Source organism: Hemicordylus capensis, chromosome 6 (genome assembly GCF_027244095.1).
Source record: "Hemicordylus capensis ecotype Gifberg chromosome 6, rHemCap1.1.pri, whole genome shotgun sequence".
Classification (NCBI taxonomy): Eukaryota; Metazoa; Chordata; class Lepidosauria; order Squamata; family Cordylidae; genus Hemicordylus; species Hemicordylus capensis.
This window is the reverse complement of record NC_069662.1, coordinates 34,515,029-34,542,681: the sequence shown is the minus strand read 5'-3', so window position 1 is coordinate 34,542,681 and position 27,653 is coordinate 34,515,029. Positions and strand designations below refer to the sequence as shown.

General features: G+C 44.9%; 4 protein-coding genes and 1 long non-coding RNA gene across 8 annotated transcripts in view; 3 read left to right on the top strand and 2 right to left on the bottom strand.

Annotated features, from left to right (window-relative positions):
• Window positions 1-943: 943 nt before the first annotated feature.
• On the top strand, window positions 944-1,958 carry LOC128330100 (olfactory receptor 5V1-like). The gene has a single exon (XM_053262411.1). The coding sequence runs from the start codon at window positions 944-946 to the stop codon at window positions 1,883-1,885; it is 942 nt and encodes a 313-aa protein (XP_053118386.1). The 3' UTR covers window positions 1,886-1,958.
• A 2,345-nt stretch (window positions 1,959-4,303) lies between these two features.
• Window positions 4,304-5,522, bottom strand: LOC128330105 (uncharacterized). The gene is made up of 2 exons (XR_008309954.1): window positions 5,416-5,522; window positions 4,304-4,989 (listed from the first exon to the last, which is right to left on the bottom strand). It is a non-coding gene; the product is annotated as an uncharacterized LOC128330105 (long non-coding RNA).
• Window positions 5,523-5,859: 337 nt separating this feature from the next.
• Window positions 5,860-21,133, top strand: LOC128330102 (olfactory receptor 6N2-like). 4 transcript variants are annotated; one of them, XM_053262414.1, is made up of 4 exons: window positions 13,006-13,061; window positions 15,045-15,091; window positions 19,352-19,382; window positions 19,562-21,133. In XM_053262414.1, the coding sequence occupies exon 4, from the start codon at window positions 19,575-19,577 to the stop codon at window positions 20,484-20,486; it is 912 nt and encodes a 303-aa protein (XP_053118389.1). In that variant the 5' UTR covers window positions 13,006-13,061; window positions 15,045-15,091; window positions 19,352-19,382; window positions 19,562-19,574; the 3' UTR covers window positions 20,487-21,133. The 4 variants fall into 4 exon arrangements, with proteins under 4 accessions (XP_053118391.1, XP_053118390.1, XP_053118388.1 ...); XM_053262416.1 differs by lacking the exons at window positions 13,006-13,061; window positions 15,045-15,091; window positions 19,352-19,382 and adding an exon at window positions 5,860-5,939; XM_053262415.1 differs by lacking the exons at window positions 13,006-13,061; window positions 15,045-15,091; window positions 19,352-19,382 and adding an exon at window positions 8,195-8,314.
• On the top strand, window positions 12,954-16,312 carry LOC128330099 (olfactory receptor 6N2-like). Its single transcript, XM_053262410.1, has 2 exons — window positions 12,954-13,061; window positions 15,045-16,312. The coding sequence occupies exon 2, from the start codon at window positions 15,068-15,070 to the stop codon at window positions 16,028-16,030; it is 963 nt and encodes a 320-aa protein (XP_053118385.1). The 5' UTR covers window positions 12,954-13,061; window positions 15,045-15,067; the 3' UTR covers window positions 16,031-16,312.
• Window positions 21,134-22,405: 1,272 nt separating the features above from the next.
• Window positions 22,406-27,653, bottom strand: part of LOC128330098 (long-chain fatty acid transport protein 2-like) — a 37,011-nt gene continuing 31,763 nt past the window's right edge. Inside the window, exons 9-10 of the mRNA XM_053262409.1 lie at window positions 24,720-24,850; window positions 22,406-24,148 (exon numbers count right to left, since the gene is read on the bottom strand). Coding sequence (XP_053118384.1) covers window positions 23,972-24,148; window positions 24,720-24,850 — 308 coding nt within the window. The 3' untranslated portion in view covers window positions 22,406-23,971. The remainder of the gene's footprint in view (window positions 24,149-24,719; window positions 24,851-27,653) is intronic.

Genomic DNA, 27,653 nt, shown 5'->3' with positions numbered 1-27,653 from the left:
AGAGAGAGAGAGAGAGAGTTCTCACTGTTCTCCCTTTAGGGCTCCTGGGAGTTATTCGCACATGGCTTCATGCTGTGGGGTAAATGTTGAGCGAAGCCACTTCGAAGTACACTCGCGGCATTGAGGGAAGCAGCCCCTCCCCTCTGCTCTCGGGTTTGTTTTTGATGCAAGTTCAGGTGTTTTCCTTTGTGTTTTGCTTCTAGCCAATTTTGGGGGTGGGTGGGGAGAGAGTACTGAAGAGCTACATCTGCATTTGTAAAAAGAGTAACCTTCTTATCATGCTAATGATTCTACGTCAGTGCCTCTCCCTATTTACTCTGGCATTTTCAGAAAAAGTAGCTTAAAACCAACATTTTTAAAACCCGGAAATACCTTGAGAGAAGCTAGAATTCGCAGGACAAACCCCGACTTGTGTGTGGAGTGGGTCCAAGGATCTTGAAGGGACTTGGGGGTAAGTTTGGCTGGTGTATGAATGCACACTCTCTCTCCAGAAGGAGATTCGGGATAGAAGCCCTGTCTGTAAAGCCTCCTGGTGACTCTTTTTCTTTCACTAAGAGAAGCAGCAGGAGCCCTGACCTGGATCACGACTGTGGCTCGGGGAAGAGAAGTTTGACTTCCCCTTCCCCCTCACTAACATTGCATCTCACACCTGAAGGCAGTGAGATCATAATCATATTCCTCGTCATCATAAGTTGTCATTTCCCGATGGAAGAAATGTACAGATGAAGCTTTGGGTACCCATACCTTTTCCATCTGGGACAACAGCAGTTAGGGAAGGGACAGTCGGGTCCTCCTCCCAGGCCAAAGACCCAATCCAGATTCAACCCGGTGGGTAACCCCAAGCAATTGCATAGGCTGAAATTAATTCAAGTTTCATTCATGGGAATTGTCCCTCTGTTTTCTTCTGCTTCCACATTTCAGATACAGGACATAGTCATTGTGAATGCTGATGGGAAATCAAAGTGCAGACACAGAATTTGTCTTCCTGGGCTTCTCCAGCTTCCCTGAGCCCCACTCGCTCTTCTTTCTCCTGTTCCTGACTATGTACATCACCACCGTACTTGGAAATGGGCTTATCCTGGCCACTGCATGGCTGGATTCTGGCCTCCACATGCCCATGTACTATTTCATCCGGCACCTGTCATTCCTGGACATCTGCTATACATCAGTCACGCTGCCCCACATGCTTAGGAACCTGATGGCAGAAACAAAGACTATTTCCTTCCATGGCTGTCTCATCCAGATTTACTTTCTAGTGGCATTTGTTGGGATCGAATGCCTTCTACTGGCCGTGATGGCATATGACCGATACGTTGCCATCTGCCATCCACTTTCGTACTCCCTCTTCATGAACAGGAAGGTCTGCACACAGCTGGTGGCAGCATCCTGGGCCTGTGGCCTCCTCAACTCAATAATGCACACCACCATGACTGCCCTACTGCCCTTCTGTGCCTCTCGCAGCCTTGACCATTTGTTCTGCGATGTCCCCCAGCTACTCAAGCTGGCTTGCATGGATACCTTCCCCAACCAGATGACACTCTTGGTGGTAACTCTGCTGCTTGGTGTCAGTCCTTTCCTTTGCATCCTAGTTTCCTATGTCCATATTGTAGCGGCAATCTTGAGGATCCGCACCACCCATGGCCGCCACAAAGCATTCTCCACCTGTGCCTCACACCTCATAGTAGTCACCTTGTTCTACACAACCTGCATGTTCAACTATAACAGGCCCAGCTCCAAACACCCTGTGTACATAGATACCCTGGCATCGGTACTCTACAATGCTGTGACTCCAATGTTGAACCCCATCATATATTGCCTGAGGAACAAAGAGATGAAGGATGCCTTGAAACGTGTTCTCAACCCTAAGGTACCATCCTCCCTTTAGCCCTGGAACTGGCCATCACACACAAAAGGTCTCAAGCTTACATCTCAGGAACAATTTATAGACACCTGAGGTCTCCACCAAAAAGACTTCAAGTGCCTATATTTCAGCCAAGTCAAACAAATTTAACCAAGCTGAAATACTTCAAACCATACTACACTGTGTTCGTTGAAATTAATTTATTTATTTAGTTAGTTGATACATTTATATACGACCCCATACCAAAAAGTCCCTGGACAGTTCACAATATAAATTACCAGATAGCATCCCTTCTCTGGATGCTGGTTACTTAGCTGGTTGTTCCCAGAAATTGCAACAGATTCCAGCAGTTGTCTAAATAAAGGTGTGGAGGCAGGATATATCACAGCAGGCACCTCTGAAAGTGTCATTCTGCATAGATATTCCACCTTGTTTTCATTGGAAGGAGATGAACACCAAACTATGTGAAGAAGAGGTGAAATTGTTTTTTTAAAAAAATTAACGAAAAATTCACATCCCAACCAGACAGCACAATCCCACTGAGGACAGAGAGCGCTATGGACAGGAAGAGTCTTTCAGGAATGTCTTGATCATGTTGAGAAAAGACAGAATTTCTCCTCTCACCTTTTACAAGGGATGTGCCAAACACTCCTGTTGAGATGTTACATCAGGACCAAGGGAATCAGTTACGGAATCATTTCCCTTTTGACAGACATGTTCCTACCAAGTTCTCCCAGAATGTGGTGTGAGGTTTTCTCTCTCTGAAAGCCCCTTGCCAGTCAAACAACACTGTCCTACTAAATACCAGACAATTATGTAATTATTATTTATTTATTATTTATTATTAAAACTTTTATACTGCCCTTCCAAAAGGCTCAGGGCGATTTACATTAGAACTTTGTGATGGATGGCCTTTAGGAACCTCCTTTTCCCTACCAAAATATGGGGCTATTGTTACGATCACAAAAATTGGGCTAGGAAAATCCTAGCCCGATTTTTGTGACCGTCAGAACCACCGGGCTTGCAGCCGAGCCCAGTGGTTCTGGAGCAGCTAACCCGCTACTGTAGCCCGCCCCTTAGCCCGGGTTTGCGGAGCGAGCACTCCGCAAACCCGGGCTATCTGCTCATGAGTAGCTGCGGCGTGGCTCCGCGCTGCGGCTACTCATGAGTAGACCCCCGGCCGGGAGGCTTAAAAGCAGCCTCCCGGCTCAGGGGTCTCCCCAGTATGCCCTGCGTGCTCACACAGGGCTTACTGGGGCTTCCGGGGGCTGCGCAGCCCCCCAGCCCCCGCTGGCTCCATCTCGGAGCCGACCATCGTGTGGGCAGCCAATCCAGCCACCCAGGGCTCCCTGCCCGCTCGTGAGCGGGGAGAGCGAGCTTAGCCCACTCACCACTAGGAACTGGGTCTCACTGATCGTGAGACCCGGTCCTATGACTATTGTGGGGCAATCATTCCCTAAAAGACCAGTAGTGATGGTCAGGCTTGAGGGAGGACTAGGCCTCAATTATAGTAACTGCTTGAAAGGTGCACCTTCCCAAATAAGGAAGAAAACCTGGAAAAACTGAACCTTTGTGGCCGAATCCAGAGTGAGGGGCAGGGTTTACTGGACACCAGCTTATAGAGAAGTAGGGGAAAGATGTGGAGAGTTCAGTTCTCCCCTAGAAGCCTCTGAAGGAGGTCTGATCAGCAACTACTGTGGGACAAAGGGAGTCTAACAGCCTTGGGTTAGAAATCAACTGGGAGTTCCTTATCTGGAAGTACTGTAAGTAGGAAGGATAGGGACCAATTTAGACACATCATGGAATTTATTTTTGTTTAAGTGCTTGGATCCAACTGCATGGTTCTTGTAGTTCCTGGGGAAGGGTTTCACTTGAATGGACGCAGCGATTGTTGATGCCTCTATAGTTTTCCTTATCATACAATTATCAATAAATCCTTGTTGTTGTTATAGTGTGTCCCTCTTTTTTGAGTCCTGCCCTAGTCACCCACTCTTTAAGGACTAAGACTGCTCAAGCCTTTCGTGAAGGGAGGTGTTTTCCACTTTAATCTCCCAGAATATTCCCTTGGAAAGGTGAATCTGCTCCTATTAAAAAGTGGATATTGATAGCCTAGCTAGGACAGCTAGAGATTTTGTATTCCACCCCACCCTACTCCACCCCTGCCACTTGATCATTACAAGATCTCTCTCCAATAACTTGCTGCCATCCTCTACCTATCTTAGGACAGAAAGAAAAATAATATATATTTTTTAACCCTGGTATTGAAGTAAGTGTGTGTGTGTGTGTGTGTGTGTGTGTGTGTGTGTGTGTGTGTTTGCAAGGGTGGGGTGGGAGTTCTAGGACTTTACCTCAGTTCAGCTCACAGAACCTTAAGGATTTCTCTCCCACAGCCTTCTTGAACTGACCCCTGTGATATCTTAGCAAAGAGAACTGCAAACAAGGTTCCACAGAACAAGCTTTATTCTCCAAGCACCCAACGCAAAAGACACGGAGGTTATTCACACAATCAAAAACTGTGTTCTTCCCGGGTTTGGGAGTGAGTGTGCTCCCAATTTTCAATTGTGTGGAAGCAAGGTAGAAGGAAAATCTGGGTAGAAGTGATTGTGTGGAAGCAAGGTAGGAGGAAAAGCTACCCAGATTTTCCTCCTACCTTGCTTTCACACAATCAAAAATTGGGAGTACACACAGCTCCCAAACCTGGGTAGAACACAGTTTTTGGTTGAGTCATGGTAAGGTAGTACACTTCTGAACAAACTAAGAAAGTCCCAACAGGACAAAATTAACAATAAACAAAGTCTATGGAATAATGCCCCTAGAGGTCATTCACAATATGACACTCCCCTCACAGGACACAGCTGAAGGTTTGCATTTCTTGAGGGCCTTCCACACTCTTCCTCTAGCTGTTCCTTCTGGGTCTTGGTTAGGATTAAGCACAGCCTTTCTTGATCTAGGAGCTTCTTCTCCCTCTCACCATCTAGCAGTCCCAGTCAGCTGCCACTTTGGAGCTTCCTGCTCTCCTAGGCTGCTCCTTCTGAGGTAACTCTCAGTCCTCCTGCCTTCTATCTTCACCAGAGATAGTCACATATAGGCTGCATTCACACGTAATGTGAAACCAGAGGTTGCCAGACCTGCAATTAATTTTTCAAAGCATGAATCACATCGCAAACGTTCATCCAACCATGGTCTGGCAACCTCCGTTTTCAGGGCAGGGGAACCCCTCCCTCTTCCTGGTCTGCTGAGGCTGCATCCTAGCAAGTTCTGTAACACTTGTGTGGCTAGACTGTAGGCATGGCATCAGCACATCTCCAGGGCGGCAGCCATTAGCCACAATCTTCAAGCACAATTGTGCCTTTTTGGAATGGTCCGCCGCCCGCCCTTAGCAGAGAAAAGGCATTTAAATCCCTTTAAATGCCATGCCATGCAAGCTAGGAATGTGCACAGACCGGTTCGGAGGCCATTCTAAAGGCCTCCAGACCGGTCCGGTCACTGGGTGGTTTTGGTTCGGGTGGGGAGTTTGGGGGCTTCCATTAAGGGCGGGGGGGGGCTTTACTTACCCCTCCCGCGCTTTCCACACACTGCCGCCGTAATTATTGAAGAAATTGCTCCTCCGATGGCTGTTCCTATTTTAAAAAATGGCTGCCCCCTTGAAGCCCTGGCCCCCTGCTGCTGCCTTGAAGCGCCCTCCCACCCCCTTAAATCTCGCCCCGGGCCCTTAAATCATGCCCCGATAACATTAAGAGGCGGGCGGCAGGGAGATGTCCTCCCGCCCCCTTCCCTGCTAGGCTGCAAAAGACTTTAGGAAGGCTTCTGCGCGTGTGCGCGCAGAAGCCTTCCTAAAGTCTTTTGCAGCCTAGCAGGGAAGGGGGCGGGAGGACATCTCCCTGCCGCCCGCCTCTTAATGTTATCGGGGCATGATTTAAGGGCCCGGGGCGAGATTTAAGGGGGTGGGAGGGGGCTTCAAGGCAGCAGCAGGGGGCCAGGGCTTCAAGGGGGCAGCCATTTTTTAAAATAGGAACAGCCATCGGAGGAGCAATTTCTTCAATAATTACGGCGGCAGTGTGTGGAAAGCGCGGGAGGGGTAAGTAAAGCCCCCCCCCGCCCTTAATGGAACCCCCCACCCCAGTGCCGGACCGCAGCTCCGCGGTTCCGTGCACACCCCTAATGCAAGCCCTTCTTCCCCTTTAAGAGCCCCAAAACAAAACTGTCTCGCACAAGCACTATTTCTGGCGGGGGGGGGGATCTTGGGGGGAGCACTATTTTCCTGTTGCTCAGGAAAGGGAAGGGAATATGATTACTTCCTAGGAGGGGATATGTATATGAGGGAGGGCAAAGGATCCTGGAGTCTGGCCTGCTGTGATCAAGGATGCTTTTGCGAGGGCTCACCCCAGCAAAGCAGTCCATGGAGCACAAACCACACACCTGTCCCCGTGGCAGCTTGCCTCCAGGGGACTAGCACTCTCCTGAGAGGGCCAGTCTACGAGGGAGGACCTTAGGTTTACAAAAACATTTGGTCTACTGCTGGACTGTGCGCTCATGCATTGAGCTAACCCAACAAAGGGGGCCCTGCTTGTGTGGGACCACCGCGCTCTCTGGCTAATGATAAAACTTTTGCATAGTGACCCGCTCCTCTCCTTTCACACACCCAAAGGAGATTTTGATGCTCTGTGTGTCTGGGCTTAGCCGGTTGAGCAGACTGAGGAAACACCAGGACCGGGGACAGACCTTTCCTCTCATTCAAATTTCCAGGGTTCAGACAGACGTTGCACCGTATGGAGATCTGCTGCCATGGGGAACTGTGGGAGAGGGGAGCCCTGATTTCCAGCGAACCCAGGAGGGTGAGGATGCTGTCCTAGGAAAAAATAAAGATAGACAAGTTCAGATGGGCAGATGGGATGGCAGAGGGCAAGCCTTGACAGCTTCTTCGAGGCAGTCACCAAGACAGGGGGAGCTATTGCAGCTTGCTTGTATAGAGCAACCTGGCTGACCAGCATTTGCTTTCTAGCAGCCATGGCTTGACACTCTCATGAGAGAGCGGTCCGTGGGAGATGAGATGACATCACTCATAAGAACTTAGGAAGCTGCCATATACTGAGTCAGACCATTGGTCTATCAAGCTCAGTATTGTCTTCACAGACTGGCAGCAGCTTCTCCAAGGTTGCAGGCAGGAATCTCTCTCACCCCTATCTTGGAGATGCTGCCAGGGAGGGAACTCAGAACCTTCTGCTGTTCCCAGAGTGGCTCCATCCCCTAAGGGGAATATCTTACAGTGCTCACACTTCTAGTCTCCCATTCATATGCAACCAGGGTGGACTCTGATAAGCTAAGGGGACAAGTCATGCTTGCTACCACAAGACCAGCTATTCTGCCTGAGACTCCTGTCCCCACAGACAGTTCTTCTCATGAGTTGAAGGGGTATCGCCATGGACTCACACTTTCATGAGTGAGCAGTCTGCTCGGGAACAGCATCCACCCTCGTCACATATGAGGAATCATTCCTTTTACTGAGGCAGTGCTGATCCTGCTGCCCAGCCCTTTTCATGAGTAAGCCTAGGGACCGCACATGGTCCCACAAGGAGAAGAGGCTGGACCCCTCTTCCCCAACATCATTGTACAAAAAAATAGAAACTGGCTGTTCCAGAATCCCTGGTTGGGGCTGCCTTTTAATCCTGATCCCAGGAACCAACCAACACACGCTATATTTTTCTGCCCCAGCACTCTAATGGGGTCTTTGCTGCCATCTCTATGATTTCAGTTTCTAAAACAGCATGAAACTACAGTTATGGTGGCGTCCGCTTTTGGACATAATGCGTCGGCAGCCAAACCTCAGGACTCAGCAGCAAACCGTACTGCAAATCGAAGGTTCAATTGGAGTTTGGCGAGGCAAACTGCAGGTTGCTTTTGCCGTCAAACCGCAATTGCATGAATTTGGACGTAATGGAGTTCCAATCGCTGCCTTGTTTTAGCTCTGGTTTCACGTTATATCTGAATTTGGCCACACTATCATCATCAGGGGAAACAAAACTGAAGTTTCCTCTTTTTTCTCTCTTTTTTAGTGTTTATTCAATTTTATTTAACATTTTAAAAAAGAAAGAAAATGATTACATAATCATCTCTTGAGCTTCCCAATATAATAATTATATCTATATATTTAATTCTCTTACGGCCGACCGAGGAGAGAACTATGTGGGGATTCGTGGGGATGTTTGGCAAGCCCCGCCCCTCTGGAGCCACGACCAATGAAAAGGCGGGGGTGGAGCTGCTGCTCAGGCCGGGACAGACAATGGGCTTAGGAGGAGGAGGTGGGAGGAGGCAGTGGCAGGCCCTGGTTAAGGAGGCAGCTGTTGCCAAGCCAGCCGGTGGCCTGAGGAGAAGCGGCTGCTGCTGGGCCACCAGCGGGCTGAAGGGGAGTGGCTGCCAGAATACTGAAGGAAAGCGGCCGCCAGCGGGCCAAGGGTGAGAGCCGAGTTGTGGCGGGGGAGCAAGTGAAGCAAGTTGTGGGGGGGAGAGTACGAGCGAGAGGGATGTGGGGGAGAGCGGGAGCAAGAGGGATGTGGGGTGGAAGTGGCCACCGATGGGCCAAGGCTGAGGGCTGAGTTGTGGGGGGAAAGCGGGAGCAAGAGGGATGTGGGGGGAGAACGGGAGCGAGAGGGATGTGGGGGGAGAGTGGGATCAGGAGGGATGTGGGGGGAAGCGCGAGCGAGAGGGCAAGTCGGGGGAGCATGAGCGAGAGGGCAAGTTGGGGGAGAGCGAGAGGGCAAGTTGGGGGGAGAGCGTGAGCGAGAGGGCAAGTCGGGGGTGGAGAGCACAAGCGAGAGGGCAAGTGGAGGGAGAGCGCGAGCGAGAGGGCAAGTTGGGGGGCGGAGAGGGGGGATGCTCAGTGTACTACCGCACAGATGCTTTGTGCGGGTTCAGCTAGTATGAATTAATAAAAATAACAATCCAAAATTCCCCTTCCACCCTTCTCGTCCTGTAATAAAAATTACAAACCAATGTAAGTAATGAATAAACTCACCCTCATTGTTAAGAAAAGCCAAACCTTTGGGCTGGATGCAAACCTCGTGTTATGTTAAAGTTTATAAAAGGTTCCCAAGCTAATGTAAATGATTCTTCCAAGTTATTCCACAAATAAACTGTCACCTTGGCCATTGAAGCAAATTCCCATAGTTTTAATAACCAATCATCCAAAGTCGGAATTTCCTGTAATCGCCAGTTAACAGCATAGAGAATCCTGGCAGTAGTAATCATATATAATGATAGCTCCGTATATTTAGTAGGTATACTGGACTTAATCATATTTAACAAAAAGAGTTAAGGTGAATAGGGGAAATTTATGTTTAGAATTTGCTGCATCTTAAGGTGGATTCCCCCCCCCCCCGCAGAATTCTGCCTTAGTGCAGGTCCACCACATATGAGAAAATGTCCCCAGGATGCTGCTTACATTTCCAACAATTCCCTGGATAATTACTATCGAATCTTACTAATAGTTATAGAAGTAATATACCAATGGAAATACATCTTATACCAGTTTTCTCTTAAAAGACTATTTGCGGTGAATTTAATATTCACTTTCCACTGGTATTCCCAGTTTTGCATATCAGTTGTTTTATTCAGGTTTCACATCCATTTAATCATACAGTCTTTAACCTGTTCTCTTTCTGTATCGTATTTTAACAACAGCTTGTATATTCGCCCCAGTAAGTGGTCAACACTTTTAGTTATTAATACCTCAAATTCTATTAAATCTCTAAGATTCCCCCACCCCCTTGTTTTTTTATCATTGTCTTCACAGTCGAGCTAATTTGTAAATATTGGAACTATGGAGGTTCCTCAGACTGTTCTTGTGTAAGAGTTTGAAATGATTTAGGTTTCAGATTCCCAATGGTTAAGTTTTGCAAGCTGTATGCTTTCTCTTTCCAAGGATCATATTTGTTAGAATTTTCTTCTTCATGAAAAAAAATATTTGGAATAGATGCAAGAGGCAATATATTCGGGCTGATCCTTTTCTTGTGTTTATTCCAAACATACAGCAAACTGTTTCTAATTGAGTGGGATTTTATCTCTGGATTATTCCTTATCGTATTTATCCCTAAATATTTATGTAACCCTTCTGATAGATCTGATCCCTCCATGTCCATGAACGAACCATATGGTATTGTAATCCAATCTGAAATCCATGTCAGGCAGCTAGCATGGTAGTATAATTTCAGGTTGGGAATGGCCAATCCTCCCTGTTTCTTAACATCTTGCATGATCTTGAATTTAACTCTTTGTTTCTTATAAGCCCAGATAAAAGAATTTAGGTATCTCTGCCATAAATTCAGCATTTTGTCTTCAATTCTGTCCAGAATCATTTGAAATAGAAATTTCATTTTTGGTAGAATATTCATTTTAACTGATGCTATCTTTCCTAACCAAGAAATATTTAATTTTTTCCACCTGTCTAGGTCTGTTAAAACAGATTTCCATGCTGGCAAATAGTTGTTCTTAAACAGATCTTTATTATTACCAGTTAGGTTAATCCCGGTATTTGATAGGTTTTTTTGTTATCTGAAACCCGGTTTTATCTTGCAAATAACATGATTCCATAACTGACAAATTCCATGTAATAATCCAAAACTGAAGTTTCCAAAGGGAAAGGGGGTGTTCTTCCCCATCCCAAAAGGCTTAACACAGGCAGAGGATAGAAACTACTCCACCATAGAAAGTCCATTCATTTTGGGGTAGTTTTCTACCCTATGTCATATTTTTATTAACAACATAAATATCATAACTGGTGAGGGGCCATACCTGTGGATCTGTACTATATGTTGTGGCATGAGGAAGTTAGTTGCAATCTTTCTCTTTTGAAATCTGGTTGTATTATTCAGAGCTGATATTCTGTTCATGGTTGTTTTCTACGGTTTTTAACCCAGTCTTTCAGGTTAGCCTGTGAACAGATATCAAACCCTCCTCCCCCATGCTTTTTATGTGAACAGTCTTTTGTGATGGAAGATCCTCTCTTAACACAATGTTCTTATATCAGTGTTAAATGTATTTATGATGTGAAATAGATGGTCACCTTAATATTTAGTGCTTGCTGACTTGGATCCAGTTTCTTCCAAATAAAGATCCTTCAGCGTATTTGGATTATAAAAGGTCTATTTTTACACTCAGTAGTATAGGCTGTTTCCCTGGGGAAACATTTTGCTCTGAACAACAATAGTCTCCGAAATAATTAACAAATGGATATGCATTGGGAATTTGGGAAAGAAATATATTCTCTCTTCCTTGATGAGGCCGTTGATATATCTTCTGAAAACTCCAAGAAAAGATCTCCTTTTTATCGCAGGTATGTGTAGCTAGATGGAAAGGCAAAGGCATATTGCTCTTCCTTTTGCTTCTTGAGAGTGTCTGTGTACATATGCATTGTTGATGGACTGAACAGGAATATAATGGGCAAGATGTTTTGGCTTCCTCCTTCTTCAGTTGCTCAGATAGAGGCAAAGTTCGGTGGCTGCAGCAACAGTGATGGAATGTCTGTGATGTAGTGTTCAGCAGTCTAGGATTGGCTGCTTCTGAGCTGTCAGGTGTTGCCCTAAGAATAGTTGCAGTAACCGTTTTAGACAGTTATATGGCATCTCAGCAGCTGCCAATCCTAGACTGCTGAACACTACATCACAGACATCCCATAACTGTTGCTGCTGCTGCTGCTGCTGCTGCTGCACCTTGCCTATAACATCAAAGCAACTGAAGAAGGCGGAAGCCAAAATGTCTTGCCCATTATATTTCTACTTAGTTAATCAACAGTGTGTGTGTGTGTGTGTGTGTGTGTGTGTGTGTGTGTGTGTGTGTGTGTGTAGCAATGTAGTTGCAAATTCAGAAGTGCAGGCACTCTCCATGATAGGCTCCATGGCCATGTCCACCCTGACAGCCAGAGAAGGCAAGACTTACCAGCACTCCGTCCCTGTGTATCCCTCTCTACTACACCCCTGAGCTTCTTCACACCTATTTGTGGATAGTATGTACTTTGCCCCTCAAGAAATGAACAATGATCTTGTGGGCCAACAAGTGGCCATCTCCACTACTGTGTTATTTGGTATTAGATACTGAGCACTGAACTGAACAGACAAATAAAGGACTTTGTTCTGGTCCTCCACATTGTCAGTCCCAGCGCGTGTACTAACATTTCGTCATCCAAGGAAACATCCAAGGAATGCTGAAATCCAGACTGCTTCTACAGAAATGGAATGTGATTTGAAGGGAGGTGTTATTTGCTTGTTTGTTAGTATGAGAAGCTTTAGCACATTTTCTTTCCAAAGCGAAAATCATTTCTGATTTTCTGAACTGATCATTTAAACTGATCTAGTCGAGGAGAGCTGGTCTTGTGGTAGCAAGCATGACTTGTCCCCTTAGCTAAGCAGGGTACGCCCTGATTGCATTTCAATGGGAGACTACATGTGAGCACTGTAAGATATTCCCCTCAGGGGATGAGGCTGCTCTGGGAAGAGGATCTAGGTTTCAAGTTCCCTCTCTAACATCTCCAGGATAGGGCTGAGAGAGCAACCTTGGAGACACCGCTGCCAGTCTGTATAAATAATACTGAGCTAGATAGACCAATGGACTGACTCAGCATAAGGCAGCTTCCTGTGTTCCTATTTGCTGAATAAGATGCTCATTTCTTTAACTGAGTGGATTTCCTGGGGCGGCACCATCCCACTATTGCTCACCTTTCATTCATTCATTCAGTTTTTATACCACCCTTCCAAAATGGCTCAGGGCGGTCTACAATTAAAACAAGCCTATTAAAATCAGTTAACAATTAAAACAGAAATTATAAAACAGCATAAAACAACAACAATTAACAATTAAAACATCATAAAACATCAATTAAACAATCAGAACAATTTAAAAACCCTGAAACCAGGTTACAATATTAACACCAATTACAACTGTTTAAAAACCCTGGAAGGCCAGGCCAAACAGATAGGTTTTGAGGGCTCTCCTGAAGGCGAATAGAGAATTCAAATTGCGGGTTTCTGCAGGGAATGCATTCCACAGTCCAGGAGCAGCTACAGAGAAGGCCCGCCTCTGAGTCACCACCAGACGCACCGGTGGTAGCTGGATATGGACCTCTTCAGATGACCTTAACATGCAGTGGGGATCAAGCAGAAGAAGGCACTCTCTGAGGTAACCTGAACCTAAGCTGTTCAGGGCTTTAAAGGTAATAACCAGCACTTCGTATTTTGCCCGGAAACATATCAGCAGCCAGTGTAGCTGTTTCAAAACAGGCATAATATGGTCTCTCCAGGTTAGCACAGAGACCAATCTGGCTGCTGCATTTTGAACTAACTGAAGTTTCCGAACTACGTACAAAGGCAGCCCCGTATACAATGCATTGCAATAGTCAAGCCTGGAGGTCACCAGCTGGTGCACCACTGTTTTGAGGTCATAGTCCTCAAGAAATGGATGCAGCTGTTGAATCAGCCGAAGCTGATAGAAAGCACTCCTGGCCATAGCCTCCACCTGAGATACCGGGGTGAGGCCTGGGTCCAGGGGTACTCGCAAGCTGCACATCTGCTCCTTCCAGGGGAGTGTAACCCCATCCAGCACAGGGAGATCTAACTCATCCCTCAGATTCTGAGTCCCTACAATGAGCACCTCCATCTTGCTTGGATTCATTCTCAGTTTGTTATCCCTCATCCAGCCCATTACTGTCTGTAGGCAGGCATTTAGGGAATGAACACAATTTCCTGACAATGCGGATGCAAAGGAGAAGTAGATTTGGGTGTCATCAGCATACTGATAACACCCAGCACAAAACCTCCTGATGACCTCAACCAGCGGTTTCATGCAGATATTAAAAAGCATTGGTGACAGAATGGAGCCCTGAGGGACTCCATATAACAGCTCCTGTTTTGAGGAGCAACTGTCATCAAGCTCCACCATCTGGAATCTACCCAAGAGCCACTCAAGTAGATTCCAGATGCAAAGCAGTGCCCCCTATCCCCAACTCCCCCAGGCGATCCAGAAGGATACCATGGTTGATGGTATCGAACGCCTCCGAGAGATCCAAAAGAACCAACAGAGTCACACTCCCTCCACTGATTCTCCGGTAGAGGTCATCCCTCAGGCCGACCAAGACTGTCTCAACCCCATAGCCAGTTCTAAAACCAGTTTGAAATGGGTCTAGATAATCAGTTTCCTCTTCAACCACCTGGAGCTGGTTGGTCGCCACCACCTCGATCACCTTGCCCAACCAAGGGAGATTGGAGATTGGCCTATAACTCATCCATCGCTAAGGGATCCAGTGAAGGCTTCTTAAGGAGAGGTCTAACCATTGCCTCCTTCAAACATGGGGGCATCCTTCCTTCCCTAAGCAATGCAATCATGATATTAACTAGGCCACCTCCAACAATCTCCCTGCTAGATAGAAGCAGCCAAGTCGGGCAAGGATCCAGAGAACAAGTGGTAGGCCACACCACTCCAAGCAGCTTGTCCACATCCTCAAGAGTCACAGATTGAAACTGATCCAACCTAACACTGCAGGAGATTTTATTTTCAAAGAACCCATTAAGAGCCCTTTCACTCAATTCAAAGGATGTTGCCTGCACAATGATGAATTAAGCTTGTCAAGAGGTGTGAAAATGATTTAGAATCTGATCAGCAACCCCTCAGTTACACAAACCAAACTGTCTTTAATTGCAAACCTGTAAGAAAGAAATTGACAGCTTCCAGTGGGAAAACCCAATGGAAATGTTTCCACATAACTCAGGGGCCAGTGTTTCTGAGCCCTTTTCAGTGTCCATTTCTTAACCAAAACTTTTTAAAATGATTTGATAATAAGCTCACTTTCAGGAAGGCTGGTTTTTGTTGTTATTGTTATTTTCGGTGTGGTGGTGTTTGCTAAAGGACTTTTTATTTCAGGTCTTCTTAAGCAATTGCTGTGTAGGTTGTGGCTGGAATGGGAAGCTAGGTTAAGCTTTTGGGTCGAGCTGTGGCCGTGAAAACTAAGGTTGGGCAACTTATTGCTAAATATTGATCTGGAGGCCAACAATTGATTGTGCCCAGCTCTGCCGATAGCATTCTGCTAATCCAATTCTTTCTTCTATCGTTTTCCCTGTTAATCAAAATATGTTGTACACATGGAACACTCCTTTTTCAATCTTCCCTTGTTAATGCATCATTCATTCTTTTGTTTTTCTAGCCCATTAGTCCAATCCAGGAGAGATGGAAGCCACCAATGAGACTATGGTGACTGAATTTGAATTAGTTGGGTTCCGAGACCTGCAGAATTTCCACACATTGCTGTTTGTCATTTTGTTACTAATTTACTTGTTCATTCTTAGTGGCAACACCATCATCCTCAGCCTAATTCAGACCTGCCCTCGTTTTCACATCCCCATGTATTTTTTTATTGCTGTGTTGGCTGTTCTAGAAATGTGCTACACCACTGTCACCATCCCCAAGATGTTGGCAGACGTGCTGCAAAGGAAGAACCGCATCTCCTTCAGTGGCTGCCTTCTGCAAATCTATTTCTTCCATGCCCTGGGAATTACAGAAGCCTGCTTGCTCACAGTCATGGCTTATGATCGGTACTTAGCCATCTGTACTCCATTAAATTATCCAACCACCATGACCACCAAACACTGCTTCAAGCTGGTGGTTGGATGTTATGCTTGTGGATTTGCCTGTCCCTTGCCAGAAATCATCCTGCTTTCCAGACTGCCATTCTGTGGGACCACTCACATCAAGCATATATTCTGTGATTTCCCTCCTGTATTTAGTCTCATATGCTTCGACACATCCACCATCATCATGATAGACTTCATCATCCATTCCTTTGTCATCCTTGGCCCAGTATTTCTTATAGTCCTCTCTTACATAAAGATATTGGCTGTGGTATCCAAGATCCAGAGCCTTGAAGGGCGTCAGAAGGCTTTTTCAACTTGTGCTTCCCATCTCATTGTGGTCTTTGCCTTTTTTGGAACCACAGGGTTCATGTATGTCCGCTTGTCTCAAGCCAGGTCATTATTTTATGAGAGGATCATAGCTGTGATCTATGCTGTCCTCACCCCACTCTTCAACCCCATTGTCTATACTTTGAGAAACAAAGACATTCAAGAAGAGATTAGAAAAATGATTAAACTTCCAGATGTGCCATTGCAGGCTTGGAGACATATTGGATACTGATGCATTTTGACCACTAGATTCATCATAGGTTTTTTGGGTTTTTTAAAGTACAGTCATCCCTCACAAACTGAGAGGGTTCTGTCCCAGGAAAACCTCGCAGTTGGTGAATTAGCAGTTGGCGAGCCATTGAAATCAATGGCAAATGGGGTTAGGGGAATCGCAGTCGTTAAAAGACTGCAAAATACAGTTAAAAATAGGAAATGATCCCTCCAAATTGCCATGCGTCAGTAAGAGGAGTGAAGGGGAACCCCGGAAATTATCCCCTGATCCCCCAAAACTGAACCCCTGGAAATCATCCCCTGACCCCCAGAAATCATCCCCTGACTCCCGGAAATTGCAGGGGGGGGGAACCCAAATTGTTAAAAAATATCACCAACCATGGATACTCAGGTCATAGTTGGCAAGACCTGCTACAATTTCCCAGTCATGGAGATACTTAAAACCATGATTGGGAAACCCACGGTTGGTGAGGGATGACTGTATGGTCACCGTTGTGGGTGCTTTTGCAAAGGAAGTTACATTAAACACTATGAGCACCAGGATTGCTAATAGGCGAGAAGGCAGTTCACACAGGTAGCCTCCTACCCTGGTTCAGGGGCTGTGCATGATTCTGTTTGTGATTGTATTTGAATTAGAAACAAGGTCAGAGATGTCGGCAGTGATCATGTGCTAAGCAGCAGCTAGGTCAGAGGGTCCCTCCAACCCAGCAGTTACACCTAGGTCTTTAACAGGAGAAAAAGTCCTCTGACACAGGTGCTGTTTAGCACAAGATAATTGCCAGTGCCTCCAACTTTGTCTTTAACTCACAGAACAGGTGTGCACACAGCTCCTGGGCTAAAGTAGGAGATTCCACCTACTCTAATTAGAATTGTGTGAATTGTCTTTTCTATGTCTTTTTGCCATAGCTTCTATGCTAAGTTACCAGCAAGAGATTCCTGAATCCAAGATGTATTGAACTTGTAGTGAACTGGTTAGGCTCTGGGAAAATTGACCAGCAAGATGCAGCCCTGGAATGTTTATTGTTTTGTTGTCTTGTTTCTCCCCTTGGTACAGCTGGTGCAGTTGTTCATGGTTTTATTGCCCCTTGGAATGTGTGACAGATATATTACTTACATTCTCAAAATGTATTCTTTATATCTGTGTCTAAAGCATTACTGAGTAAGGAGAGAGGAGTAACAAAGTGAAAAACAAGTATGGTAAAAGGAATCTATAGAACTAGCTTAACCCACGCAGAGCATCTCTGTGCTAGTACTTGATTGCTCCACGAAGGGGCTCTTTCCTCCCTCACATCCCCTCTCTTTGCAGACCACTGCCCACTATCCTTTTATAGAGAGAGATTCTTCTCTCCGCTACAATCCTACCACCAGTAACAGCTGCATTCCAACCAATTTTAACCGTCACAGGCTCCTCTTCCCTATCTGCATATGGAATTCCCTCTGCCCAATCATTACAGTGCTCCTGCTCTGTTACCTCTGATTGGTTAAGCACTGTGTGGGTGGGGCTTGCCACACACCGTTTGCCACGGACCACCTAAGCCTTTTATATAAAGAGATGTGTGTAGTTTTGCCCTATATAATGTTGTCTTGTAGATGCTACTCAGAATTGAACAGTGAGTTCACTTGCTGTCCTCTCTTGCTTGTTTGAACATTCTAATAAAGAACCAGCCATGTTGCCACTTTGTGAGTCGGAGTGCTAGCTTTAACAAAACCTATCGTGAAAGCGTAAGGATATTGCACTAGCTTATTCCACTGCATTGGGAGCTTCCATTCCAGACTAGCAGAGTGATAGTGCAAAAGTCCTTGTGCTTGCACAACATGCAAAACCTGCAGTGTGCCTCCTGCTGGGCAACCTGTTGCTCAGGCTGTATACATTGCAGGGAACATGAATGCAAGGGACTTTGGGATTTTGCACAGTTACACAATATTTTTATGGTGTACAACTTTGCTTTTTGTGCAAGCACAGCATTAGACTGGATGTTGATCTTTACTTATACTGGTAGTCTTCACTTTTTTCTAGTGGGGGGCCACTTTAGCAAAACAAAAACAAAACACCCTTTGATGTGAGAGCCATTTCCCACTGTCCTGACCTCTGCACTGCACAGTGCTTTTCTCAGTGCTGGGAGGGCCCTTTAAGAGCAACAGAGCCCTCTCTTAAGAGCTCTATGGGGAAAGCACTGGGAAGCACTACATTTCCCAGCATTCCATGTATGGCTTCCAAGATGGTGCAGGGCCTCAGAAGGGCTCCACTTCCCTTAAAGGAGCCCCACTGCTGCTGGGCAAAGTGCAGCACTGCACAGTGGGAATGTTCACTTCCACATGGTTAGAGGGGGCTGTGCAGAGCATTCAGCTGGTGCTTCACACCGGCCCCATAAACCATTAGTCAGAGAGCCACATATAGGATTGATGGGAGCTGGGCCTTATAATGTAGAACACTGGCTTACACAGAATAATAAACAAACAAACAAACAAACAAACAGTGTCTCGGAACTATGTACCACTTTTGCTTCATTTGTCTTTTCGTAATCATTGGTTTTGGAGACTCCGTTTAGATCTGTATCTTGTTATTTGGGTGAGGGCGGGGACAAAAAAAAGTGTTGTTTTAAAGTCCAAAAGAGGTTGTACTGATGGTCCCTGAATGTATCCTGGTCATGTAAGAGTCCAGTTTTACATATCAATAGTTGCTGCTATATTAATTCCGTAAGACTGTTAGGCAAAACAGATTAAATGGTATTTTTAATTCATGCAGCATGAGGGTTAAGCAAGCTTTTGAGTTACGCAGAACCTTTCTAGGCTTGGGAAAGTTATTGCTGCCTTCCTGTTCTGTATTACCTGTAAACCAGACAAAGTGGAAGGCCATGTTGCAAGCAACTCACTTCAAGATCCTGATTTTCCAGTGCAATCTTTCCCAGCCTGTAACAGAAATGTCATCATTTACAAACAAGCTGGGATTATGTTCCTTCTAGAAAAGCTCCACAAACCTGTTTAAATTGAAAATCAGCTATTTCATTTCCCCTGAGGATCAAGGTTGTTGTTTTGCTTTCTCTCTGAGGCAAACTCCCACTGGTGAGCAATAGAGCTGAAAAAATTATGTTCCCATGAGGGAAAGAAGCTTTATTCTCCCTTCTTAGATGAAAGGGTTCAATTCTTCATTGGAAGAAGGAGAAACATTAATTCATTTCCATCCCAGGTACCAAATCCCCTTTTGAAGAATGGAGAGATAGAAAAAATAATCCATTTCAGTCACAGATATGGAGTGCCAGTGTAGACAAAAGAGGGATAATTCTGAAGGCTTTGCATGATTTATTTTCCTCTGTATTTACAGTCTTATGAGAAGGATCTGGCAACCCTTGTTGGTAAGACAATCTTTCCAAATATCCAATATTTTGCCACAAAGAATAAACTGCATACATATATACTCAGTCCAGAATAAATGACAATGTTTGAAAAATGAGATGAACGCATGAAATTAATGTCTGTCATTTACCAGTTTTCCATCATTGCCGATCTATTTCTTTCTTCTTTTCTAAATCAGCCAGTCTGGGGAGATGGTCATGGAGTCCACCAATTATACACTGGCACCTGACTTTGAGCTGCTTGGATTCCTGGACCTGCAGAACTACCACACCCTCCTCTTTGTGATCTTGCTTGTGATCTACCTGCTGATCCTGAGTGCCAATATCACCATCTTCACCATCATCTGTGCCACCCCCCGCCTTCACATCCCCATGTATTTCTTTATTGCCATATTGGCTGTCCTGGAGGTCTTCTACACCACAGTCACTATGCCCAAGATGCTGGTGGACCTTCTGGGAAGCAAGAAATCCATCTCCTTCCATGGCTGTCTTCTGCAAATCTATTTCTTCCACAGCCTAGGGATCACCGAGGCCTGTTTGCTCACAGCAATGGCTTATGACCGATACTTAGTCATCTGTACTCCATTAAATTATACAACTGTTATGACGACCAAACTGTGCTTCCAGCTGGTGTTTGGATGCTGTGCTTGTGGCTTTGTGCTTCCCTTGCCAGAAATCATCCTGACTTCCAGATTACCGTTCTGTCAGCAAGGTCGTATAAATCATATTTTCTGTGATTTCCCCCCACTGATCAGCCTTGCCTGTACAGACATAAAAACCAACATTATGATAGACTTCTCGCTCCACTCTGTGGTCATCCTCTGCCCCATCTTTCTTATCCTTCTCTCATACACAAAGATATTGACGGTTGTTATGAAGATCAAGAGCTCAGAAGGCCGCCAGAAGGCTTTTTCCACCTGTGCTTCACACCTCATTGTGGTTCTTGCCTTTTTTGGAACCATTACTTTCATGTACATGCGCTTGACATGGATTGGATCACTGCATTGTGATCGGATCATAGCCGTTGTCTATGCCTTCCTTATCCCTCTGTTCAATCCTGTGATCTATAGCTTGAGAAACAAAGACATCAGGGATGTGATTTAAAAAAAATTTGTTCCTCTGGTCTGGCACGTCGGGACATGAGATGCTCTGGCTGTTGAACTTCTTGAAACACAGCTGTTGTTCAGTTAACAAAGGTCCTGCTCACACAGTTATGATTTATTATCTCACCCTTCCTTTAGAAATCTCTGAAAAGCACCCAATGGTCTCCCATTGAGACACCAATCAGATTTACTATGTTGGACATCCAAGATGAAATCCTCATTCAGCCATGAAACTCACTGGGTGAAACTGAGCCAGTCAGCCTAATCTACCACACAGGGTTGTTGTGAGAATGTACAACACTCTGGGCTTCTTGGAGGAAGAGCAGGATATAAACGTAAAAATAAACAAAAATACTACAGAATAAGCCTCACTAAACACAGTGGAACTTATTTAGGATTGTGCTACGTGAGTCATAATTCATAATTATGTTAACAGAGGTTCTTGAAATATAATTAATTACAGGATTCCAAGCAGTGTGTACTTCCAGAATTCATTATTTGTTCTTAAATAGGTGGTTAATTGATCAGGCTTAATCAAATTCTCCCTCCTTCTTAACTATTCAGTCTTTGTAATAGCTGTCAATGCTTCCTGATATTCACCAAATACTTGACTGGTTGCTGTACACAAATAAAATTGTGGCTCATGAATATTGCTTGCTTGTTTGTTTTGTATGTTTTAGGTTTTTTTCAATTTTTACTTAATTCGATAGGCCTAGTCTTGACTCGGGAAGCAGCTGCTACAGGAACATCTCATTCAGAGTATGCTGGATATTAGCATCCTCCAAAATCCCATAGCTCTCTTACATAGCTACCAAGGGTGGGGGGAAGCATCTTGGATCTCCCATCTTGTACATTTTTTTAAAGCATCCATGGTGACAAATGATATGCCTTCTTAGAGCAATGTTCCAGCAATTGTAAGCATTCAGAAGACCCACATTTTAAAACTGATGGATTTATTTTAAGCAGTTTTCCCTCCTGACTCTCCTGCCATTGAAAGCTACTTTCACTAACGTAATGAAAGAAAATCTATCAAGCTTAAAACCAGAAAGGTTTTAAAAAAATCAGTGGCTGAAATGCAGACGAATGTTGTGCTAGTGTGAACCTATTGAGCTACTGTCTGCAAGTGTGTTGTGCTAGCCAGTTCTGCTAAGTCAGAAGCTTGCATTCTAGACTAGTGTTGTGCTGGATGGGCTTGCACAACCAGTGGTGTGAAACCTCCGTCCTTATATATGTTGCAGGGAGCTGCAGGCCATTGTACAAAGCTATCATCCTTTTTGCGACACTTGCTCTGGAGTGAGAGCTCATAACAGAGACGTGGCCACCATTGGGCAAGTGTATGCACGGAACACAGGCCACAGGGCTGTGGAGGACTGCACCTGCTCACCCCCAACCTTCATGCCCCTTCCACTGCCACACTAGCCCCCTCTCAGCACGAGCTGGCAAATGTGCACATGCAGAGCCATTTGAGGAGACAGCAGGCAAGACCCCATTTGAAGGGATCAGCAGGTTTTTGCCATGGTGTTCACATGGTGCTGTGTGTGCACGAAGGCCAGTAGTGGGGCAGCCACATGGGATGCCAGGAAGCCACAGGAAAGAAGGAAAACTCAGCTTGGTTTTGCAGTGCAGCGAGAAACAAATCATGGGTGGTGAGTCACGGCGGGGAGCAGTGAGTGAAGGGGAGGTGGGCATGCTCCAGATTTTGCAGCCAGGCCACCTTCAACCTGGCTACACCACTGGCTCATGCAATGATGCAACCCTGGGCATCTGCCTGAACCGTGTGTGTGTGTGTGTGTGTGTGTGTGCACGCGCGCGCGCGCATCTTTGTTCATTGCAGTATTTGTCTGGATATCAGCCAATGTATTTCTTTTTTGTTATACAAACCAACTTCTCACGCAGGATTCTGAAGAACACACACAAATATATACTGTACATTATTTATTTATTTCAATTTGTTTTTTATTAATTTATTTTATTCATTTATTTATTAAATTTCAATACTGAACTGATGCAGAGAGGTACTTCAGAACCTCAGTTAAACCTGGTCCTGTGTGACATTAGCCCCATTCATACGTAATGGGAAACCATAGGTCCCTTCACCTCCAGTTCCCAAATCTGAATGCCTGAACTGGGGGAAAGCGTCCTGCGTTTTCCCTCGCCAAACTCCACTCTGAACCTTCAGTCAGAGTGGATTTTGACCACCGCAAACTCCATTTCTGCAGTGCCAGCGTTATGTAGAAACGCTGGCACCACAGTTTGTGCTCGTCACAGCTGAGGGAGGAACTCTGACCCGATTGGCTGTGCAGGCTGTCCTTCTGTCAAGAAGGAAGCTCCCTCACCTCTCTGCAGTCTCGCTGACTGCAGAGAGACTGCTCTCCAGTACATCCAAACACAGGCAGAAGAGTGGGGTAGGGTCATGGAACCACAGGTTATGTATGAACCAGGCCATTGCCTCACCCAGCTTCATGGAGAAGCCACCCAAAAAAGACAATTTATAACCAGGGCACCTGTTATTGTAAGACTTGTGTCCTCATTTAAAATCCCACTCAAACAATATATCTTTTAGGATACACAAGGAGAATATCACAGAAGTAGTAGTTAATCTTTAAGTAGCTGTAGGAGCTGAGGTTATTAGCAAATGGAAAGAGACTGAGAATCCAAGTATACCAGATTGGCTGCACTGGCTCTGGCATACTTTATACTTGGTAAAACTTACTCATTTGTTGAGGTACCGGAAAGGAAGGGATAAGTAATGTTAAAACTCATTATAAAAACTGGAATGCACTGATTTGTTTACGAAATGTGCACTTTAACCAATACCATTTACAATATTAACTCTTTAGGCAGTTAATAGATTTATCATGTGTTCAAATTCTTTTTTGTCTCCTTTTATCTTTATTGCTAAATACACTCTGTCATGCAGAGATTTAAGAACATAGGAAGCTGCCATATACTGAGTCAGACTATAGGTCCATCTAGCTCAGTATTGTCTAAATAGACTGGCAGCAGCTTCTCCAAGGTTGCAGGCAGAAGTCTCTCTCAGCCCTATCTTGGAGATGCCAGGGAGGGATGCCCTTCCCAGAGCTGGCCCATCCTCAAGGGGAATATCTTACAGTGTGCAGACATCAAGTCTTCCATTCATATGCAAAAGGGTGGACCCTGCTTAGCTAAGGGGACAAGTCATGCTTGCTACCACAAGACCAAATCTCCTCTCCTTAATTTAAATTTAATTTACATTAAGGAGCTCTCCTCCTTAATTTAATGAAAAAATATAGTTTTATTGTGATGATCTGTATCTGGTTATTTTTAAAATTAATATAATTTCTTCTTATACACTATTTTAAAAAATCAAATAATAATTTGAAGTGATTCCTCCATTCCCAGTCAGGAGTCAAGAAGCAAAAAACCAAACAAACTGTAGGTGTCCTTGGGGTCTCCTGGGTGTCCCTAAGAATAATTAAGGAGAACCACCATGCCTGGAAGTCCCCTTTACAGTTTCACTTTCATCTCTGCGATGGCATTGTAAATCTGCAGAGTCATCGGTATGTAACATTTTTCTGAGTCATCCAGGAAGAAGAGGGGATCACTGATGGCAGCAGGATCGAAGCCTTCTTTCACCAGTTGGCTTTTGCACTGCTTGAAAGTTTCTGTGATCTCCAAGGCCTCCTGTGTGAGAAACACTATGACAGTGAGTACAGCAGCAGGAATGAGCCTAAGCGTCCAACCGGACAGATGGTAAACATGTCATCAGAGTGTCCATCTTCCTTTTTCTTAAGTCAACTAGCAGCTGCAGGAAGCTTCAGTCAAGATCAGGACTACAGTACACACAGTGGCATTTAACTCTTTGCCCGTGTGCCATGATTCTGATGAAAATGGCCTCTCCTAAACCTGCTATAAGCCCTGCTATGCAAGCTTCCACTGACACCAACATTCCTCTTGTCTATATTTGTGGTCCCCTAAAACATTACATCTCCTCCCTTTCAGCTGGTACATTACACTGCTGTGTTGCAATTCTTTAATTCTGCCACTAGGTGCTTTTTATAAACTTGGTCACAGCTTATGAGTCTATTAATCCTTTTCCTCTTTCAGTTTCTTTTTGTATCAGCCACCCAATTTCTTGTTCAGCTTAAGAGGTAGAGACGGATTCACTTATGGAGACTCCATGTTTTTCTATAAGATGTTTAGCTCATGCAAGCAGAAGCAGAAAACAGAACAAAGCAATAGAGAGATTTCTCACCCGGATGCGGATGAAGTGAGGTATGGCATAGTTGGGCAAGTAATCCTTGGCATGTCTGTACAGCTGCCTTCCATCAAAGGATAACCCTTTCATCAGACTTATGGCTGCCATCCCGATCTTTCCTTCATGACCTGGAACAAACCAGACCAGAATGGAGTATTTAAAGCTGGAGTTATGCGTCACATACAAAGAAATGTAATAAAACCTGTAAAACCACTCATTCTGGGCAAAACAGCTTGAAGAAAGGGAGGTCTGGAGTGGAGAAGTGAATTAAAAATGGCATTGGCTTACAATAAAACACAACAAGAAGAAAAATTAATAGCTATTAAAAAAGAAACCAGAATAATAAAAAGTACAACTACAAAGGCTTAAATTGGCAACCTAAAGTTCATTGAGGATAGAGTCAGGCTAGCACCCCTGAGGAGGATGTTTCTGAAATTCCTGGAGCAGGAATTTCATGATGCCATGTAAGAGGTTAGTGCCCCGGCAGTGCCACTTATGAATGAAAATAATAGTCATGTCAGCACCTCCCCGTCCATATTTGAAATTCCTGGGCATATATCCCCCATGTTAGCATCAGAAACCTCTGGGCATGGGGAGAAAGCCCAACGGGACACAACAGTGGGGAAGGAGCAGACATCACCCCGATTGCAACACAGCCCTAATCTAGAGGCCATTCCCAAGGGATCACTGGTGGATGAGGACCCCAAATGACTCTTAAATCATCCAAACATCAAAATCCTGTCCTGGAATGTGGCTGGATGGACTGCGAAGAAGAATGGTGGCTCCTTCTTAGATTACTTGTCTAAATTTGACATTATATTGATTCAAGAGACCTGGATGATGGCGGATATACAACTCGAGGGCTATGTTTTTATGGACTGAAAGCCAATTTTGGGACTTATCAGGGCAGAGTCAAAGGGGGGTTGGGATTATTTATTTCCACTAAACTGCGGGTGGAGATGGATGAGCTGACCCTTTTTCTTCATTTCGCTAAATCAGTTGTCATCAAGTTGGAGGCACAAATGACCAGGCTCAAACTATCATATTTTGGACACATTATGTGAAAACCCAGCTCCCTTGAGAAATCCATAATGCTGGGGAAAGTTGAAGGAAAGAGAAGAAGAGGATGACCAGCAGCAAGGTGGATGGACTCGATTACTGCAGCCATGAATGCACCACTGAGAGACCTGAAAGGCCAAGTTGAAGACAGATCATCCTGGAGAGAATCTATCTATGTGGTCACTAAGAGTCAACACTGACTTGACGGCACATAATCAATCAATCAATCAAGTTGGAAGAATATAATATGCTGGTCATAAATGTGTATATATCGCCCCAGAAATCTCATGCTAGCATAAGGATGATTTGGGATGGCCTTAAAAATTATATTGACAAACTTTTGGTACAATTCCCACATTTAATATCATAATAGGAAATGACTTTAATGCTAGAATGGGTCCAAATGGTGATCACTTGTACAGAACTTATCAAAGTTACCCACCGGAAAGGGACTGTCCACCCCCACTCCAGAGATATCAGTCTAAAGATCAAGTCTGCAGCCTAACAGGCCTTTACTTGGCTTGTACAATGAATGCATTGGGCTAAATGGGGCAATGGATAAGGATACTGTGGGCGAGTTCACCTGCTGGTCTGGGCTAAGACCAAGTGTTTTGGATTATATATTATTTGTTTCATGAAATGTACTGTGCTCTCTGATTTAATTTAACATAGAAGGACGAATGGTCAGTGACCATCTCCCACTGTCCCTTATCCTAGAGATCCTAGGGGAGAGAATTGAAGAGCCCCCCCTCCTCAGTTTGACCTTTGTGAAAGTTCTAGATCAATAAGGGCCAAATGGTCTTCACAATTAGAAAAGCAAGTCAGGGATCTTCTGTCCACAGATGAATTCTTGCAACTTGGTGCACTCCTCTTGTCAGAGCCCCTGAATGTGGGTGTCCTCACTCACTGTCAAACCCTTGTCCAGAAGATCCAGCAACGTCTAGGTCAAGGCACTAAAACTGGCCCCAGTGGGAGATGTAAATCCTATAGTTGGTTTGACCAAGATTGCATTGCAGCAAAAAAGGACCTGGCCACAAAATTCAAAATGTACAGGGCTAACATGGATGTAGTGAAAGCCCAAGAAATATTAGAACAGAGGAAGCAATATAAACTATTAATAAGAAAGAAAAAGAGAATTGCAATTAGGGAATCCTGGGAATGGCTATATGCAGCCTCCAGAGTGAAAGACTCAAGAGCATTCTGGACTATTGTGTTGGCCAGTTCTAGTGGGAACTCCTCCAGGCTGGGGTGTTACAATAGGTGGCACATTTTAAGACCCTTTACTTGGCCGATTATACCAGGGATACATCCCTTTTGCTTCATTTAGACTCTCTCCCTGCTTGGTCTCCTGTCACCACCCAAGAAATTGTTAGCTTAGTGTCCCAGTTAAAACCAGGCAAAGCACCTGGACTAGATCTGATCCCTGTGCAGCTATTAAAAGCAAACATTGAGTGGTGGGCCCCAGTACTGGCAAATCTTTTCTCTTATATTGAGCGGGTAGCTTGCATACCGGAAGAATGGGGTACTGCAGTTATTGTCCCTATCTATAAGAAAGGTCAACCCTCCAATCCATCTAACTATCGCCCAATAAGCTTCCTGAGCACAGTTAGTAAAATGTATACCAGACAGCTCTGTAACAAGCGTATTGATTGGGAGGAGCAGGAGAATATCCTTAGGGATGGACAGGCTGGGTTCTGAGTTGGGCAGTCCACATTGGACCATGCCTTGGTTTTACGGCATCTAACTCAAAAGTATGCTGGTAAACCCTCCTCCTCTCTATATGTGGCATTTATTGATTTTAATGTCACTTTCGACTCCATCCCTAGATTGCAACTCTGGAGCAAACTGGCCAACACCTCTATAGAGCCATGA

Excerpts from the sequence above, each read along its gene's own strand:
- LOC128330100 (XM_053262411.1), top strand. The coding sequence starts at position 944 with ATGCTGATGGGAAATCAAAGTGCAGACACAGAATTTGTCTTCCTGGGC.
- LOC128330099 (XM_053262410.1), top strand. The coding sequence starts at position 15,068 with ATGGAAGCCACCAATGAGACTATGGTGACTGAATTTGAATTAGTTGGG.
- LOC128330102 (XM_053262416.1), top strand. The coding sequence starts at position 19,575 with ATGGTCATGGAGTCCACCAATTATACACTGGCACCTGACTTTGAGCTG.